Source organism: Notolabrus celidotus, chromosome 11, assembly GCF_009762535.1.
Source record: "Notolabrus celidotus isolate fNotCel1 chromosome 11, fNotCel1.pri, whole genome shotgun sequence".
NCBI classification, from domain to species: domain Eukaryota; kingdom Metazoa; phylum Chordata; class Actinopteri; order Labriformes; family Labridae; genus Notolabrus; species Notolabrus celidotus.
Genome location: NC_048282.1, coordinates 25,507,428 through 25,528,182, shown reverse-complemented (window position 1 = coordinate 25,528,182; position 20,755 = coordinate 25,507,428). Strand labels below are relative to the sequence as shown.

General features: G+C 40.3%; 1 protein-coding gene across 1 annotated transcript; it reads right to left on the bottom strand.

Annotated features, from left to right (window-relative positions):
• Positions 1–14,186: 14,186 nt before the first annotated feature.
• Positions 14,187–20,377, bottom strand: rnf114 (ring finger protein 114). Its single transcript, XM_034696538.1, has 6 exons — positions 20,191–20,377; positions 19,477–19,627; positions 19,205–19,311; positions 16,253–16,367; positions 16,023–16,130; positions 14,187–15,916 (listed from the first exon to the last, which is right to left on the bottom strand). Exons 1-6 carry the CDS (start codon positions 20,325–20,327, stop codon positions 15,851–15,853), a joined length of 684 nt encoding a protein of 227 aa, XP_034552429.1. The 5' UTR covers positions 20,328–20,377; the 3' UTR covers positions 14,187–15,850.
• Positions 20,378–20,755: the final 378 nt, after the last annotated feature.

Genomic DNA, 20,755 nt, shown 5'->3' with positions numbered 1-20,755 from the left:
GAGCCCCACCCCTCTGAGTCCAAACTGAATCCACAGGGGTGTCAGGGCACCCAACTGCATGAGTTTGGGGACTTGATCATAGATAGACGTGTGTATGTGTGTGTGGGTGGAGTGGTTGACACACACGCGCTGCACCTCTCTCAGCTGACTCTGAGAATATGTTTGCGTGGGACAAGTCCACCAAGACCCATCCATCAAGTGGGTCCAAATGCGCCCTGCGCCACTGTTGACATGGGGTTAACAACTTGACACTGACGGAGGTGGGCGAGGCCCACGGCACAACGGAGGCTGAGACAGAGAGAGAGATGGATTGGACTGTGATCGACATTCAATTTGAATTATTGCAAATATTTCCATTTAGCAGGAAATTGAGCACATTATGAAGTGTACACGCTGCTGGACAAGTGAGAATGACTTTCAGAGCGTTCTACGCAGGAACATTTGATTAAAAACAGTCGACAAACATCCATTCCCCAGATTTTTGAATGCAGCAAAAGTAAAAACAAGCAGAAAAGTATCTCCTTGTGACCTTGTTCTCAGTTCAAAGTAAGACCAAATAGACACGCTTGTCAAAATGGCCGCTAGAGATGAGTTATGTTGGAATAGTTCATGAAGACATTAAACTTCCTTCCTCTAAGTAATCACCATGCATTATTACACATTAAACATGCACTAATGTACCAGTCATCAATTCTGTGGTTAGGCAACAACCAGAAAGTGATTAAAAACTTTTAGGGAGCATTGATTTAAAAACTACTTTGCGGGCTTCGTGGAAAAAAGAAACTGTAGCGTCACACAAAAGTTGTAAATCAGAGCAGACAAACGGGTCAGGATGCCGGGAAAGATCTTGTCCAATAGAGACGGAGAATATAAAGTAAATCTGTGAGTGGCTGTGGCAGGGATGCAGGTGGAGAAAAAGCGCAAGGGAAATGCAGCGTAATCCCAGCCTCAGCCGCGTTATCGGCTGGGCTTTTTAACACAGGGGCCAATTTAATTGCACTTAAAGCAGAATGGCAGAACATCAATCTTGATGAGTGGATCTGCATCACAGTTCTCCCAGGCCAATCTATCACTATCTATGCCTCTGGGTAGCCCCCCCCCCCCGAACACTAACACACTCATACATGCTCGTTCTCCCTCCCCGTCCCATCTGCACATTCCCATCATGCTCTTTTTCATTTCTGTAGCTATTGTTTGAATTTTGTAGCACATTGAAGCAATTTATTATAAGCAAAACAGTATTCCCACATTAGAGCAGGTGCATTTATCTTTGTAGAATAAGTCCAGTCATATTCTACACATGAAAAGACTAAAAAAACAATTCTTATGTGTGTCTCTTAATACTTTCTAACTTCTGTGTGACTTGTTTATTTATTATTAAGCTCATAGGCCTGTCGCCTTCTGATGAGGATGTAATGCCTAAATAGGGAGGCTGGGACTGGGTAAAACATGTACTTGAGGATTATTATAGTTCCAGTATTTTTCAGCTGTTTAGTATTAAAAGCTGAGTCACCTTAAAATTCAGATTTTTACTGGCTTGGAAGATTTTAAAATCAGGATGAAGGATCATTTGACAAGTTAATGTGCATTTTTTACTGCTGAACGCTGCTAAATCACTTGATGTAATTTCTGGTTATTGTTTTTTGTTCATGGTGTCAAACATAATGCCACTGTCCTGGCAAGGATTCTCATGACAAAGAGTCTTAGCATTTCAACAGGAATACTTTAGTAAAAGTTAAAATAAAGGTTAAAATAAAAGTTAACCCTCCTGTTATGTTGCAGGTCAATTTGACCCTTTTAAAAGTCTATTTTATGCAATATATGCCAACCAAACCAGCTAAATGCAGCATAAAAATCTGGGCAGCATGTGACAGAAGCGGTGTCGTGTTAATTTATCAACATCACTTCATAAAAAAACAAAAACAAAATGTAAAATAAAATAAACAAAAATCTATGTCATGTAAAACTATTATATTTATATTTAAGGCTTTCTAATGTACATAAAAAAAAAGTTTTAACATCAATTTTGATAAAAAACGAGTGAGTTATCCTCATTGAACCATGATCTGTGAGAATTTAAGAACACCAATGGACTAAATCTTGATTTAAATCAATGGCTAGTAATGAGTTGATAATGAGATTTAAAAAAATGTGTATTGTAAATTTTTGGGGTTCTGACACTTTTGAATAATTGAATATGCCCTGGGTCAAATTTACTTAGGAACATTATTGCTGTTCCAGAGGAACGAACATAACAGGAGGGTTAAGAGGTGCCGAGCAGTTAAAGCGTGTGCTCCATATGCAGAGACTATAGTCCTCGTTTCAGTGGACTCGGGTTCGACTCCCGGCCTCAACCATTTGCTGCATGTCTTCCCTGACACTCAACTCCCCACGTTTCCTGCCTCTTTTCAGCTGTGTTAACAAATAAAGTGAAAAATGCCCAAAAATATAACTTTAAATAAAAAGTAAGATATAAAAAACACAAAGTATGCACCGTATATGGTGGATGGACCAATTTTAAACTGCAGGGTCTTCAATTAGAGTTAGTTTTAACATTTCCACCAGTTTCTTGTGCAATTAAAAATACATCAAATTACCATTCTCTATTCTCTATTCTGTTTTCCATATCAGTTCAGCTGGTGGCCAATGGGGCAAGAATAATCCCTCAAACAATATAAATCTGGCTGAAACATACTTAATTTGTTAAAAGCTTAAACATTAAACATAACAGGCTGTATCTGAGGTGGGTATAAGAGTTACGCTCAGTTAAAGGGATGTAAAATGGAATAAGACACTTTCTTAATCAATAAGGTGCATTGTTGCATTTCAAATTCTACATTCATGCAGCAGACACAAAAAAAAATGTTAGTTTCAATCCCACTTTTTTTTCAAATTTGGCCCTTCTTGTAAAGTGATTGCAGAGGCCTGATGTTCTCCATACCCTGCCAGAGACAGAGCAGATCAGAAATGATGTAGCCTTTAACCAACATCTCCCCCCTTTCAGAAAGCTACAAACGTATTGCTGTCCACTGTATGAAATCAGCGATTCACCATTTTTTCAGCGTGTTCTTTTCACTTCATTAGGTTTGTACCAAATTTTGAATCCATACATTACTAGACAATAACAGTTAAAGCCAGCATATTTACCGGGAAAGTAAATGTAGAGGAAATAGTTCCATGCATTAGGGCTTCAGCCAATAGTTCTGTGGTTAGAGAACAGTAACTACCTCCTGTGCCATAAGCATCTTGAACTCTTAGTGGCTGTGGAACACTTAAATACAGAGAGCACCGGCTTCATCAAGGCTATAAAGCATAAAGAGGACTTATCTCGCACTGAAAGCAAGGGACAGAGCCTATAGAGGAGTAATGATCCCTTAATGTGGTGGCCTCTCTCTCTCACAACCTCTAGCACTCTTTCTGTCTCCTCTCCTCCTCCCACTTCAAACTGAAGCTACATTAGCAGGGATAATAAATGAGACTCCGGCATCACAAGCATAAACTTTTTATGACCCACCTAACCAGCCTTATCAAATGTGGATGTGATTACTCCACCAGGTGACAGATGGAGAGATGGATGGACAAGGGTCATAGCAGAGAAGAAGGCAGAAAGCAGAGGCATTTTTAGTGGGACAGAGAATTATTTAATATTATGATGAGTTAGATGATGATTGGGGAAAGCAGGAAGAGGAAGTGTGGAAGTAAAGGATGAGGAATAAAAAATGAGAGTAGAATGAAGAAGGTGAGGAGTGGGAGAATGGGAGGGTCTTGAGTGCTGGTCTGAATGGGGCTGATAAGATGGAGTGGACAGGCAGTGAAAGGCGCCTTTCTCCTCTACATGATAACTTTGATCCCTCCTGTTTCCTCACACCAGTCAGCAATATTGTTAAGCAGCAGTTGGTTAATACTTTAACCAGGTCCTAGAATGGAGACGAGGGGCTCCCTGCCTCCCACTACCCACTACCCACCCCCACCCCTCACACACCCTGACAGTATGATATATCTTGAATTTCCTTTCTGAAGACTGTAAGCAATTAAAGCCTTCCTCATTCAGTGGAATGACACAGAAACAACGCAAACCGCAAGCCTTGTGATTGGTCCGCTGGGCAGCATCATAATTTCATGCATTCACTACATTACCGGCTGCACATTCAATCTCCTCTGACGTCTCTTCTACTTGTTAAAGGAACTGTTGCTAAACATCTATCAGCCCCTACTCCAGCATGATCAGCATGGAGTCACCATGGTTTCCTGTGCACAAACAAGCAGAGTATGTAGCGGGACTGGAAACTGGCGACATGACTAGCAAAGAAATTGCTCTGCCAACTAAGAATTTCCAGCGGACACGTATGTAGTGCTAACTTTGGCGTCGGGCACTACTGTGTAGCTATGGCCTAAGGTTAATGCAGGAGTATTAGGCATATTCCCTGGAGCCAGCATCAGAAGTCCATATGTCCATGATGAAATATCACTGACAATGTTGTCAATCAGACTGTTAATGTGTGTAGACATCACATCACACAGGGATAGGCCTGTAGAATAACAGGGACTTGGGGTACTGTTCCAAATACACCACAAGCAGGTGAGATGTTAGTTTCCTCCTCGGACAAAAGTGGGTCATCAATTTCTGTAAATTCAGTGATTTTGTCATTATTTTGCCATGCTTTTGGTTGTCCCTGGAAAACTTATCGCAGTTGTCACATGCTTGTTTGATCGGCACAAAGGCACCCAGCTCTTTCTCGGTGCTAAGATGTGGCAACTGGTGCTCCCTATATCTTCAATAAATCTTTGCTGCAATGACAACTTATCAGGTTATTTATAAGATTCCTTGTGCCATAACTTGCAGACATTTTTCCTCCTCTCAGGATACTTGAGGCATATTTCTTTTTGCGAATTGCAATCGTGTTATCCTCCTTGGAAAAAGTGACAAATATTCACACTGAAGACGTCATTTAGACTCTCTTGTCAGCGTGTTGCAGCTTCGCTACTGTTGGAATGCTTTGGCTTGTAAATAAGTAGATGAAACCAACAGGTATTATGTTTTTTTTGCGGATTAAACTTTGTTATCACAACAATACATGATAATAAAAAACTCCCATTAATGTCTGAAAATGTATATATATATATATATATATACTCTGCAATATTTATTTTGCAGATTTCAAATCATCATAATGTCACCATAACTTTAATTCTAAACTGCACACAGCCTCTGTAAATTTAGCTTGCAACGGACTCACATTGCAGTAGAATAGCCTTTCACTGCTCAAGAAAAAGTATAGAGTAAATCCCCTACATGTTTACCAGTTTTGACATCATTTATCTTTTCCTGTTAAGATGCAGAACTCCTCTTGAGGAAGATCTTCTATGCCATGTTAGCTACATGACTGATAGCGTGGTTGCATGCTAAACATGTTTGACATGTAGTTTTTGTTCTGCCTCATTAACAAACGGCCCGAGTATGAAGAGATCAGATTAAAGGTAATTAAAATGACAAAAACACACCATCACTCCTAATGCAGCTGTAATGATGGCCTAAGTGTAGCTAAATGCCCGCCCCCCTCCACCTCCTCTCCCTCTCTGTTCCTCCCTCTGATCATCCCTCTCTCCAGCTCAGCTGTGGCTGCAGAATCATTAACCTGGCCCTGTGAGGAGGATGTGCTGACAGAACACTCTGCTATTGTGCTTCCTGTCATCTTCAGGAAACCAGGGCTTCCCCCTGCTGTCGAGGTAAAGCACCACTGGGTGATGAGCGATGCCAATCTTTGAATTTGTTTCTGCTTTCCTTTTGTTCTTCTGTTTCTATATATATCTCAATCTCTTGATGTCTCTGTATGTCCCTCTGAAATAAAACTGCTTTCACATGGAATGTCTTATAGGTGAAATATCCAACGCCTGACCAGATTTCCTTGATCCACCTGAGCAACTGAGCCTCATTTACATGCCTAAGATATGACCTTTCCTTTAATTTTATAGGGAGATTGCAAACTTTTTGAAGTATTTTATTTATGAACAAAGCAAAAGACTGAAATATACATTACATAGTTCATATGGTGGACTAACAGGAGGACCACTCTAATATACATTAAATTATATGTCAACTGTTCATAAAAAGTTATCACACTCCTGTCAAACAATTCTAATAAATACTGACAATCAAACTTTTAACAGGAGTAGCATTTATAGCAATGCAATTATACTAGAGTGCAGGGTATTGTCATGTGTCCCTGGTGTGTGTATGTATGTATGTATGTGTGTATGTGTGTGTTCATTTGTGTCCGTGCATCCCGATGTAAGTGATGGAGTGGGTGTGCTCTGTCTTGAGCAGCACAGAGTTGACGCTTCCTTTACATGGCAGCTGCAAGGCTCCGGTGATGTATCAGAGTCAGCAGAAGCATTGATCAGAACCAGGGTTAATCATTGCTCTGGGAACCCAGAAGAGATGGAGGCCGCCTGGGGAGAAGCAAGCCATGAGAGTGGGCGGCTTCACAGCAGGAAGCCTGCTGCTCTACAGTAGAGGAATGCTGGCAGGGAGACATAACCACTTGTATGCTTATATCAATGTCCAACTACTAACTGTACATAGTAACAAGAGGTTCTGCATGGGTGTATGTGCTTGGCTGTGTGTGAGTGTGTGTGTGTGGGAGGGTGAAAGAGAGAAAGAGAGTATCTATGTGGTGCATGCTGATGGAACCAGCAATGTAATCCCCTTAAATGGACAGACTTCCGAAATGTATGCAATGTGAAGCCGGATCTGTGCAGTGTCTACTCAGCAGTACCCATTCACTCCCCTGAGCTGGGGAGTTAATAATTCAAAAGAGAGATGGGGAAAGAGGCCATAGGCCAGAGTGACAACACGGAGAGAGAGAGAGAGACCAGTGAGAGGACATAAAACTAGACTGCAATGGGAAAAAGAAACATTGAAATTAATATGAGAAAGGAGTGTTCCAGTGGGCAGATTTATCAGCCTGGAAAGAAATGAGTGCAACATGAAGTTATTTTTTCATTCTTTATTTTTAAAGTAGCCCATGGACTACTTTAACTCTCTTCTCTCTATTCAGGCCCTTCAGCCCCTCTGTCCCTCAGGGATGACTCTTCTCTGTGACCTGCCATCATCACCATAACTGTGGCCAACATCAAAGTCCAGGATGCTTTCTCCAAGAAACACTCAAATGAAGGAAACACACCTGGACCTACAAATAAGTAGACCCTACATATACACAAACACACAAACACACTTTTCCTTACTTTTGTTCATGCGCAGATACTCTAAGGAATGTCAGAAATGCCAGCAGGAAGGATGAGGGGCATTGGGAATACAAAGAGGTCCATCTCTTCAGAGGGGAGGAAAAACAGGGCAATAAAAGCGTCAAGTCAAGCCAAGAATCTGCTGATGGCACACATACATATACGCAAGTTCACAGAGACAAAGAGAATCTGTCAGGCAGATAAAGCCATCACTTCTCCTTTTCATCCCTGAGTTTTGTCCAGAGGCGTCCCCCTTTCACCTCTCCTCTGCCCCGCCAACACTTGTCAGGCGAGAGAGTCATTAATGTTTAGCTGGGCAGTGATGGCAGCGCTGACAGGACTCATCTGTCTAAGAAGACAAGATGAGGGAGAGGGACAGCCCATCAAAGGATGCCACTTAGAGAGTGTGAAGGAGGAATGAGAGGGAAAAATGAATGCTGGATGAGCAGGAAGAGACCTATCTTTCTCTGAAGAGTTAAAGGTTACGTCACCAAGGTGGGCTATAAAATGATGCTTTTGTCATCTCCATCCTCCCCCTACCTTTATGTCTTCCAATCCGTCCACCTACACAGTCCACCATCTCTCTCTAGCTCACCGCCCCTCCACTCCCCTTCACATGCTTGTCAGCAGTTTGATTCAGTACCTGCAGGTTAGTTACTCATTGAGCAGAGGAGGAACCAGAGACAGTAGAGGTGTATGGACGGCTGTCGATGAGCAGCCACTAGTCGTAGGGGGTCAGCTTTTTTTTTTTTTTGATTGACAGATCTGCCTGCGTCGTCCATTCCCTCTTGTAAAGACACAAGAAACAAAGCACAGGAAGTAGAAGGAGGTAAACAGTTTTGAATATGAATGCTACACTGCAGGGGCGGTTAATAATTGGGAAGTGTTGGACTATTAATCTGAGATTAGAAGAGATGGTGGGTTTCATTTTGGTTCACTGCTACAGCTTTACAATCAGACTACATAGCCTTAACTTCTGGTTACATAGATAGTAAGTTGTTCTCACATTGCCCATGAGCCATTTACAAACATGCCATACGCATTTGATTAAGCCATTTTTATCTTTCACTTACAGACGTCTACATGAACCCTGTTGCTGTTACCCTGGACTTTCCAGAGCAGGTTTCTAGTAAGTTCCACTTTTCAGTCTTTTTTTGCAGCTGTTTCATTTGAATCCCAGTTTTATTTAGTTTATTACCTAAGTTGGTTGTTCCAAAGCTTAGAACTTTCTCAAAACAAGATCTTTTTCTTTTGAGTTCTCTTCTACAACATGATCCAAACTATTTCTGCCAACATGGATATGTCCAAATTTTTTATGCATGCAATACACCAAATGAGTGTTTCCCTCCATCTTTTCAGATGTGTCAGAAAGTAATGGAGAAGGTGCTTTGACTGCCATGACAAGTTAAGTAGAGGGAGCGGGACTATTGTCTTCCAAATCAGCTGTCAGTGTGTTTCTGCTGTCAGCACTTTGGCTCACTACCTGCCTGGTTAATCATCGAGCCGCTCCGAGTTGCGAGCTGCTGGAGGTGTATGGACCACCGTCACGGACCCCCATCATCGCCACAACAGGACAACATGTGATTGACAGATTAGCAAGCACTGGCGCTTTTTCAAAGAAAGACGGAGGGGGGAGAGGTGATTGGAAATTGAAGGAGACTTGAAGAGGAAATGTGTGGCGGAGAAGTTGGGTGTTTATGATGGCAGGCCAGATGGAGGGAGGGAGTTTTAAGAGGTTTTCTTAATTTTATGAGTGCATAGTAATATGCTAACGTATGGATGATATTGAGCATGTGCTGAAAGTTTTAAGAGTTTCAAGGTAAAAAATAATTTATATTTCTACCATTGATATTGGTATAACTATAACCCCCTTTCTTTCTGTTTATCTGTCAGCTCTTCCCGCTCATCCCACTTTTCAACACAACTGGCAGCAGCAGATGGCTGTCCACCAGTAAGTCCACTCCCTCTAGGGGTTTCTGCCTGTATAGGCATTTTTTTCTAATAAGTTTTGCCACCAATGCTTTCTCATTGGTGAAATAATGTTAGTTATCTGGAGGAACACATCTGCATGGGAAGCACATGTCCCTCAAAATAAAGGTGCAGTTATGAATGTTCGCCACAACTTTTTTCAAGCAACACATCCACTACCAGTTAAAAATGGTGGGTCTTTCGGGTCCAAACCCACCAGTTGAGTACTAAGAATTTACATGGCAGTAGGAATGTGTACCAGTGACATAGATTGTATACTACTTAGAGGTAGCCTCAGGGACGTCACTCATTGGTTCTTAAAACCATGTTAGGATTTTTCTTGGGCGGAAAGCTAAACAAATCAGGCCAGCACATTAGCAATGGTGTTCATTCAAACACATAGAGGACAGATTGTACAGATTTATGACAGGGTTGACAAGAAAAATGGCTTTATTCCCCCATAACAAACAAGAAGGGTGACAAATGAGGAGAAACCAGTGTTTCAGTTTTAATAGTGATACTGTTAACTGGCGACTGTTCACCAAGTGTATCTGTAGTTGTTGCAGTTACAGCAGATGTTGAATACAGAAGTTTTCCTCACACGTCTACACAAAAGAAGATTTAAAGATGTATCTTATTAGCATATTTCACATTAAGATAAAAAAAACATGAACAAAGAGAATTGGAAAGGACAGTTACGTATCCTCTTTCTGCAAGTACGTCAACCACAGAGGCTGAAAGTAGACAGTTAACAGGGTAACAAGTCAAACACCGGAATGTTTAGCTGACAGTATGACCCAACAAATTAAGATGGCATTTAGAAACATTAAACCCTTGGCACATCAATAAACCACTTCAGTTTTTTTCACAGAAAACTTTGTAAATACGGCCAGCAGACACAAAACCTACGTTTGTGTCATACAGAATTGGCCACACTCTTTCTGGCAAAGTGATTGCAAATTATTTTTAGGTTTTCTGTGCTTTGGAAAAGGAAAAAACACAGACTGAGGTACCTGGCCTGGTTGGCATCATTGTTTTTGCTATGAGGGGGCATTCACATTTTTCAACCTCCAAAAAAGTTGGGAACCACTGATCTAACCACAGGTAAAGAGGTGAACACTTGTTTGTCAGCCTGTCACTGGTCGATCTATGACAGTGTGTAGGAACAAAGAAATGAGCCATAAAGACCAAAACATTTTTTTGTACCAGGCTGTAAATATGTTTATTTCTGCTGTAAAAGTGGGTATTTAACATGAGTGTTAATGGGATCTTCTTGGCTTCTGGAGTCAGCTTCAAGTGGACATTCAAGGAACTGCATTTTTGTGCACCTCCTTCTTCATTTTTCAACACTGGAGGGTTCTCCTTGGGGAGTGAGGGCAAAATGGACAGATAAAAACAGACTTTCTTAAACAATTATAGCAGACAGAGGATGACATTCATCTTCTGATGTCATTACTACCCGCTACGTTAATAAAAAAGAATCAAAGAAAGTGAAGTCAGGCAAAAAGCTCTCCCAGTGGCAACTCGACCTGTAAAACCAGGGGAACCTTGGGAATTTTTGGCTCCTAGAAAAATCCCATTTTGCCCGACCTCTTTATTACAACAAATGTTCTTACATTTTTTTGTGGCCCGTCAGTCATAGGCCAAAAGAATAGCCCCAACTCTTCTACTCCATATGGCGCCTCTTTTAAGAATGGATAATGAGGAGTCCTTTGAAAGTGAAATTGCCTCCCCTATTGGACAATAGTGCTGCTACAACCAACATTTGCCCCCCTCCCACTGAGATGAGGTTATCCCCACTCTAGTCATTTCTCCCGCCTCCGATTCCCTCATGCACACCAGCTGAGGGTTGATTTCAAATGGAAAAATTAATGTGAGAATAATAGCCCGGGGACAAGCTCTCCTCAACACACACATCTCAGTCGGTCTATGGGGGTACGCAGAGGGGGAAGTAAAATTTAGAACAACTTGCCTCAATTGGCCTGCTGTTCCATTGTGACACAGTGCATAAGCATACACACATATACTCATACACTAGAGATCTCGCCCTCCTCCTTAGTTTATACCTCAGAGGGCTTAAATTTCAAATATTAGTACAGTGGCTGTGTGGGTTTCATATAGACAAATAAATAAATAAATAAATAAATAAGTGAGGGAGCAATGATTAGCTATTCTCCTGATAGTTATATTGATGGGTTTCATTTTCATTTTCACTTCCAGGAGAATATTTCTGCAGAAACAGTGATTCTGAGATCTTTCCAAGCTTTTAGACTCATGCTAGGAGTTCGTTCAACCCCCAGTTCTTGCAGCAAGGAAGTCATGTAAAGTAGCTTTGGCATGAACTCAAAGTCTTGGATTTACAAAAAAAAAAGATCAAATAATTATTCTCCTTTTTAAATGATTGCAACAAAGTACACATAATGCTGTAATAAGAGGACAGACAAACTTTGTTGGCTGTGCTATGCCGCTGTCATAATGTTGGCAGGAGTTTGGTTTTCGAGGGCACAAAAATAAACGCACACACACACGTTTTACATTAGCTGATACAGGCCCGATCTGGTTGCAGGCATTACTAAATCAAAGTTAAGTCTTGTTTCTCTTAGGCGAGCAGCACAAGAGGTGTGTGTGTAAGTGTGTGTGTCTGGCTGTGGTAGGGGGTCGGTTGTTAAGACTTTAAAAGCGGAAGAGGAGTTGGTGTAGAACCAGTATTGATGTCGGGGAAGCCCACTGGCATTTTGTGTTCAAACATTCGAGAGGACCGACCCGGGTGGCAGGATTCCCGCTCTTCCTGTTTCTCCTGACTTTGAGGAATTTTTACGGTGAACAAACTCCCAGTGCTCTCCTCACAAGCCCCACACCTCATCATAGATACCTGCCTCAGCAAAACGAGAGATACACAGAACTTTCGAGGCATTTTAGAGGTTACTATTTGTTGTTACCCTCTCTGTGTACTGGCTTTCAATATCATGGATACACACTCCCTCTTTTTATTCTAGAAACTCTTCACCCAAAAGCAGCAGTGGATGGACACAACATTTCAACATCACTGACCTTAATGCATACTATTCTTCTCTCTCTTACAAAACACATAATGCTGTAATAAGAGCAATGTAAACTCACATTGCTACAACTCTCATTATCAGTCAAACATACATTATTATCACCAGAGGCATTAGATTGGCTGTAAAAGGGGACTGGATAAGACGGACTCCTAATAAAATACTAGAATGACAAATTAAAGAACCTAAAAAGTGAGGATGTATAACAATGAAAGCTCATGTCATCTTTCTGATGTTCCTATTTGCAAAACAACCAAAACTAAAAATATATTCTGTTGTTTTTTGTTGCTGTGTTTGCAGCTTTCCTTCTGTATTCTGCTCATTGTAATATCAGCACACTGACTCCGTGTTTGATGTGATGACAAAACAGATCAAGGAAAAACCAAAGGACCAAACCCCAATGAAAAAAATGTCAATTTTAGAGGTATTCAGAGGATTAGAAAAGCCAGCCTCTTTCTGCTGCCTGTCTACCCACTTCTTTCGTTCTGTCTCTTCTTCTATCACCACTTTTCAGCACATCAAGCTGTGGCAGCTTATTGACTTTACACTAATGAGTCTGGTTCTACTCAAGCTATCTGCCTGTTAACTTTGTTTTTTCTTGAAACTGCTGCCAATTTTTTGCTAATGATGGATCAATGGTAGGTGTCTGTGAATGATGAATGATTGAATTATACAAATAATTGATTGATTGATTGGAGCCTTGTCCTAAAAGACACATTTGATACCTGCCAGAAGTTAAGCGGCAAGGCAGATGAGGGTCTTCTTCTTTCTTAGGTGGGGGTTATGATTGGCCCTGTAACATCACTTAAAGTATTACACTTCAACAATATAACAAAAATATTGATTGGACCTGTGGTGTGTTCCCCTTTGTTAAATGTTTAGGTGAAAAGTGTCAACAGCTACTGGGCATGAACCCTCAAAGGTATTGAGTATTTTTGAAGGACTCTCAGAGTCTGAGAGAGGTTTACAGTACATTGTAAGAAAACAAAAGGCTGTTAGATGGGTGTCTCGGGTGGAGTGATGGTGCGACACACTTCTAAAACAAGCCACAATCCCCACCTCTCCCAGTGTGCCCGTGGGCACTTGTAGCATTAATTGCTGCCTCCACAGAGCCTGCAGACTGCACACACTATCTATTGCTCGCATCAAAGAAACCACACGCTGAACTTTATGAAATTTTTATTCAATGTTTTCACTTCTCTTCCCTTTTCCCTCCCTTTCTTCCTTTTCCTATTCCCCACCTTGCCCCCCCTCTACTCTTTTTTTTTTTTTTTTTTTTAGCTCCGCCACCAAACAGATAAGAAAGACTTCTCTCTGCCATGTTTTTCGGCTCGACTTCCTTCCTGCCCAGAAGCACTCGAGTATCTCGTTAGTTCTCTCACAGAGAACATCTCTCCTCTATCTGCCAGGAGCAAAGAAACCTGATCGGGGGGAAATAAAAGAAAAAAAGAAGAAAAGGGGGAACTACATCAAGAAGTTTGGTGAGTGAGATTATCCACAGAGGTAGAGGAGGAATGTTATATCATTTGGATACAGTAATTACAGATACAAGAGGCACACAAAGGAAAGAATAAAGACGAGATGGGTTCTCTCCCTGTGGACAATGTACACCAAAGGGCCTGAGTTTCATCATAAACTTAACACGAGTACATGCAAAAACACATTTAATATATTCCACATTTAGATGCCTTTTCTCACACGCACCTTTTTACCTCTTGCCTGATTATGACAGCTGAGCAAACCCACAACGATTGATGCACCATGCACATTACCTTCCTTTTAACTGCTCTCTCTCTCTCTCTCTTACACACACTCTCTCTCACTGAGGTCATCCATCAAAGCAGCGATTGTTGTTTCTTCCCCCCACACGTCTCATACACACAGGTATAAATCACTGCACCTGATTTCTGGGGCCAGGGTTTAAATAATTAAAGAGCTTTAATTTATCAGGATTTAGCACCTCCTAACAGCAAGGCTGACAAAGAGAATGAGAGATATATTGAGGAAGGAAAAAAACGTCATTATACATGAGGTACACATACAAAATTATTACACATTTTTACTGGAGAGGAAAACGAACACCTAGGGCTTAGTGGCACCACAGACTACACATGAAAAGGCAATACGGTTTTGCTCTAGAGCTACTCAATCTGGGTGGATAAACTTTTATTTACCTGTTGGTAAAGGACGAATATAACGCAACTGTGTGTTAAGACTAAATGGTGTATTGGTGACAAATGCTAGTCATCGCAAAACAAAACCATTACAAAATAAAAGAGAAACAGTTGAATAAAACATACAGCAAAAACAAAGCAAAGTCAATTTAAATGTCTTGTTTCTTAACATGCTTCCAGATTGGGAGACAAAAAATTGTAACTTTGTGAAGTTTTTAATTTTCAGAATTGTTGGCAGTGATCTTAAAAAATATAAGAGACAGCAAACTGGAGTTTTTCTGTGGTGAAGCAGTAAAGACACACTGGGCATGAAAAAACATGATACAGAATGTTACATTTGAACTCTAATTCAAGCCACCATCACACTGCTTAAAAGTAAGGATGTGAATACTCAGTTTCAACTGCAAAAAAAAAAAATCACCCTACTCTAACCTTAGATACTACAGCCAGAGTGGTGGAACTCTACTGCCCCCCTATGTTCATCATAGAACATGCACATATTTTCCTGCTGAAAGAAAAATCACATAAGTGACCAATATGACACACTGATGAAACCTTACTTGCATCATTTGGTTCAGTAGATTGACGATTAGCCCTATAGATTTGGAAGTCAGAAACAAGATCTACCAGCAGGCACAAAGACATAAGGGATAAACATTAAAACAAAGCAAACAGCCATATCCGGCTTTGTTTGACCCTCATATGAATTATTCTTTCCAGTAGATCTTTGATAACAGAATGATCACACACTCTCTCACACAAACATCACAACAAAGAGCATAAAAAAACGAAACTTCCATCTGCTAAACTAAAACTTCATCCTCTTTTGAAGAGTGAAACATGCTGAGTCACTCTTATCTTGATTATTACATATTGTTCATATTACTTGACAACTTCAAAGATTGAAGTTTGTAGTTTACAGGCGACAGTCAGCCACCCAGTGGTCAAACCCTTTTAGAACATCAAGTACTGACAACTGGGGATTTTTTTGTTTTACAACTTTGGAACTTTGTACCCATATGACACTATGTCATCAATGAACAAGCTGCTTTAACTAACAAAGTCTTATAGAGATTCAAACTAAATGTCTACAGACTCAACTGAGAGGAGGGATGATCCAAGATTTTCCACACCAGAAACAGTGTATCATTACTTAATCAGACAGTACAATATATGTTTTGTAAACATATTGCGTGGTTTATTTTTTGAGTATAAGCTTTTAGATTCATAGTAATTACAAGACTGGCTCCCTGTGAAACTGATTACCAATAATAATAGAGTATCACCATCCATATAATAGGTGAATGATACAGTGTGTTGTTCTGCTCTCGTGAGACTTCCCATCACCACATCTCCACCACTTCACTTTACTGGATTCCCCCTCTGTTGGATTGTTTTCCCTCATCAGTTGTCCAATAGGGAGCGCTGTAGAGCCTCTTGAATCATTGTGTTTTCATCTGTGGAATAATCCTGCAAAGACATGGGTGGAAGGAGAGAAGGAAGCAGAACCATTAAACACACGAACATGATCATCTCAAAAACAGGAAACTCCCGATTGCACTGAGCTTCGACTTACAACAAATGTATCATAGGAGAAGGTGTGTCTGATTTTTAGGTGCTGGAAAAAGTCAGCACTCCTGTAGTTAGGATCCCCCCATGGCATTGAGGCACAGATTGGGCACACCTGAACAGAAAAGAAAGAAGCTTTGAACAATCAACCCTAGACAGATCCAAACATTGCAGGGCAAAATATTTCCAAACAGAGATTCCTTGAATTCACATTGCAGTGCAGATATTTTTTTTTACCACTTGGCGTGTATCGCGAGAATGTTGAGAGGTGCAATGTTCAACCAGGCCATCCTGATCGAGGTTCTGGCAGTTGCAATATGGGCAGGTGAAGGTGTAGCGGTTTGGCACAGGGCTGTGTGAATTAAGCAGAAACAGAAATAAAAAGTTATGATTCTTTATTTTATGCTTCTTTCTACCAACACTGTAATGGAAAAAACATCCTATGACAGAAGATCTTAACTAAAATAATAGCTGTTGTCTGACATAATCAACCCAATTTATTGGGGTGAAATTAACTTTTGAGGTCACTACCTGATCAGTTAAGGCTGATTTATACTTCTGCGTCACCCCTACGCAGCAGAGGCTGACACGGACGTGAGCACCACATACTTGTCCGTTGATGTGTCCGTGTCGCACAGCAATAGTCTGACGAAACACTTGAGGGAAGTGTGGTCTCTCTGGTAGTCGAGTCACCTGTTTCCAGCCCGCTACGTTTACTGTTTACTTTTTCATAGCGATTCTGAGCTTATTGTGTTAATTTATAGCTGATACATGTTGCTGTTTATCATACAGACTTGATTACAGGGAAGAATAGAGAGGGCTCATCTGAGGAGATGAAATACATGGCCGATGTGTTAATGCAGGAAATACAATGCCGCCGAGCGGACCAATCACAAGGCTTGCGTTCCGCTTCGATTCGATGCATCTTTACTTTTTAGAGGAGGTGCGCTTTGGCTATATGTGTTGGCCTCTCCATAGGTACAGGAGCAACATGGACGTACACGTGTTGCCTACGCCGTCGATTCTACGCAGAAGTACAAATCAGGCTTTACACAACGCAACAACTCTGTAGAAACCCTGTCTTGATCATCACCAGAAAGTACAAACATGAATCACAAGATGTAGCATATTTTACATTGTATGGGGCAAAGTAGTGTTTCAGGCAATTAATGGCTGTTTATAGATTTATTTAGTATTAGTATAGTTAAGAAATTGTTGTGGTAAAGCATGTAAGAGTTATAATTACAATTTTAGTTCATTTTTTGATGAGAAGACACTGTCTCTTTAATATAGATTTTGTGTGGCACAGACAGTGGGAGGGGTCAGGGGAAGCTAGACTGGTTTGGAGTTGCACCTTTTTTTTACCATGTCCGTTAGAATTTTGTTTATTATAATGGAATCCTGCATCATCTGCTAAATTTTTTGGATTTGTAACACTGATGGAACATCAAAATAAAGTTGTTTTAGTTTTTACAAAATACAACGGCTCACAAGTGGATGCTTGCTCTGGATGCAACAGGGAGACACGTGTAAGCCGGGACTCCAGCTAGCGATACAGTTTTGTCAGCTACATATATTATACAGTACAATACATTATTCATTTTTTATTTTCTGCTTCTCACTTTTGAATGATTGGCCAATTTAACAATTAAAACATTTGAAAATAACTGATTCATTATTGATAAAGTAAAAAGAAATAATGAGATTCAATCTGTTAACAACCTAAATAAAACACAAAATTATTATGGAATCTAAATGATGGGAACTGTAGACATCTTGGTCTTTTGCACTGCTGAGAAACTCTGAGTGCAGTCTGCAGGCTGATTGTTTGTAAAGGAGGAATGAAACCTCATGACAACCATGGATCTGTTTTTATATCAGCCAGTGTAAGATGTATGTGTCCTTGCCACTTCAGACTGACACTAATTCCAGTGGAGTGGGGGGTATCTTAAGATGTCTGCAAAGATAGTGAGAACATAATGCATTCCTTATCATCTATTAAAGTAAGACTCCTTTTGAAAAGTACCACAGTCTTCCTTTAGGTTAAAAGGGCGCACTTTTAGTCGCCCATCCCCGTTTAATGTAGAGCTGTGCTTTCAGTGACATCCTGAGCTGTGTCTGAAATCACTCTGTAATTGCCACTAAGTGTATTTACAGTCTTTCAATTTTTAATTAGGTATTAAATGGATGGACTACACACTGCAGCAGCTTGGAAAATTCAACCTTTTCTTCTCCAAGTCACATTAACAACAACAAAACAGAATAAGTGATGCTTTGATATAAAATAATGTTTGATCTGGTCTCTAAGGTTATACAACACTTTACCCATAAGAAAGGTTGCAAAATTCCAGGAATTTTCAAAGTTGGAAACGTTCCATGGGAATTAACTGAAATGTATGGGAATAAACGGAAATTTATAGAATAAACAGGAATAAACCAGGAATTTACTAAATTGAAGGTTGGCTCTTAATATGGAACTTAAATATAGTTGGGGAAAATGTATTTTAGCATAATCCTGAATAAAACAACTAGATTTCATGCAGGTACAGTTGAATATCTATGCTACTCCTCAATGACATGCACAGATGATGTCTAGAATCTTGCAGAGGCTTGAGAAGCCTGAGGGAAGATGCTTTTTCATTTGCATGTTGAATGGGACTTTTTGGAGGGAGAGGGGCTCTTTTCATTTAACATTTTGAATGGGACTTTGTTGGGATTGCATTTCTGTTAATTTTTGAATGGGTTGGGTCAGGGTGATGAGTAGTATTTAACTCCACATTTATGTTTTTGTTTTTCAATGAAAGAATTGATTGTTCAATCAAATATTTAACACTTTGTAAAGTTCTACTTACAAATAAATCTGATTTAATTGTATTATTTTGGATGGATGTCTGCTTATAACAAAACAAATGATGCTTGGATATGATATCTCAATTCCCATTCATTCCTATAATTCCCATGGAAAGTTCCCAATATGGAATATTTTCAAAATTCCCCAGCTTAACTTCCCATGGAAATTTACTGGAAACTTTCCTGGAATTTACCGGAAATGTTACACCCCTGTGCAATCCTACCTATAAGTGACTATCCTTTTAACAGATTGCTAGTTGATTTTTGGAGAAACATAAATATGTAATGAAGAAGTGATTTCAAACACAGGTCTGTTTTACTGATAACCCATAAATGTACCTGATGATGGCTGGCTGGTTCTGGGCAGTAGTCCTCACTCCCTCCTCAATGTACTCCTGATATTTTGTACAGGCAGCTGTGTGGCTTCTCATTTGGGAGAGGCCAACCTGAAGAGCGAGAAATCACACATCAGTAACTACTGGTGCACCTAAAATAAACATTTACCAGAAGTGTAAACTCAGTATCAATTAAGAGTTGCATATGTGGCTTTGCACAGTAATCAAAGATGACTCCCATGAGTGTGATAGGTTTCACCCAGAAACTAAACATACCTGAGTTCCACATCCCTTGCAAGATGCCACAGATGATTGAATGACCGCCTCTAGCTCTGCAGCTTTAGTCCATTGACCCAGTCCTGCCCGACACACAGCACAAACAGGTTTCTGTGGACGCAAACACTCCTGCAAACAACTCTGGCAGAACCTGGCAAGAGATAGGTAAGGGAACAGTTAAAGGGGGATACACTGGAACTGTTTCTATTTACACCTAGCGTCTGGTGACAGGAATCATAAAAACATGTTACACGTTATCAAGCTATTTATAGGCTTGCAACTAATGAAATGCAAGAAACCATCGGCTGGAAGATCCCTGTAAAGCTCCTCAACTACAGCTTCCTGTAAATCCGATGGAAAGTCCCTACCTCAAGGGGGCGCAGGGACTTGTAGTCTTATGAACAGGTTCGCTTAGTCAGTGTGGTGCCATTCTAAACTACAACTCCCAAGCGAGGCCTCCTCTTTGATGTAAACAAAACTGAAACTGATTTAGCAGGCTGATACTGCTTTTACCATATATTCAAGTGAATAAAGAAGCATTTTCATAACACATTAAAAGCAGGAGAGCACCTGGCTTTTGTTTTTGAGACTTTGGTGGCACGACAACTTTAAAAACATGCATTTCTTTCTGTTAAATCTACCCAGTAACATTGGACCATTAGTCGTAGACGTGGGTAGGAGGGGAACGATCGAAATATAAAGCTTAATACTCACGTATGTCCGCATTGTGTTGTTACAGGACTGTCAAATATTTCCAGACACACTGGACAGACAAACTCTGAAACGTCGCTGCTCCCGTCAGAGACGTTTTTCCTGTGCTGTGCTGTGCTAAAGCTTCCGAGCATCGCCATTTCTTTTCTTCACAGACAGTCCCCCAAACAACGTTACGACGTCACCGTGTTCTTCTTCTTCGTTATGTGATTGGGCGGAGTTTGTCGCTGACAGTAATAATACAGTCTGAGTACAACACATAATAATACAAATAATAATAATAATGATAATAATAATAATAATAATAATGATAAAAATAATAATGATAATAATAATAATAATAATAATAATAATACAAGATGTTGCATCTAAACTGTGGACAACCAATTCAATATTGAGTAAACGTCAAAATACAGACATTTTAACAAGTAGAACACTGATTTTAGACTGCAAAGAATTTTAAAGTTTCTAAGCATTTATTACTTTTTTTCTATAAAATGTCAATACATTTGGTGGGGGGGGGGGGGGGGGGGGGATTCCGTTGTTGCAGCAACCCATACATAAGTAC

Bases quoted from the DNA above. Each gene is read 5' to 3' on its own strand.
- rnf114 (XM_034696538.1), bottom strand. From the start codon at position 20,327: ATGGCGATGCTCGGAAGCTTTAGCACAGCACAGCACAGGAAAAACGTC. The intron at 16,368-19,204 runs GTACATTTATGG...TAATTCACACAG, and splicing joins AACCAGCCAGCCATCATCAG to CCCTGTGCCAAACCGCTACA. The intron at 15,917-16,022 runs GTAAGTCGAAGC...ATGTCTTTGCAG, and splicing joins TCTCCTATGATACATTTGTT to GATTATTCCACAGATGAAAA.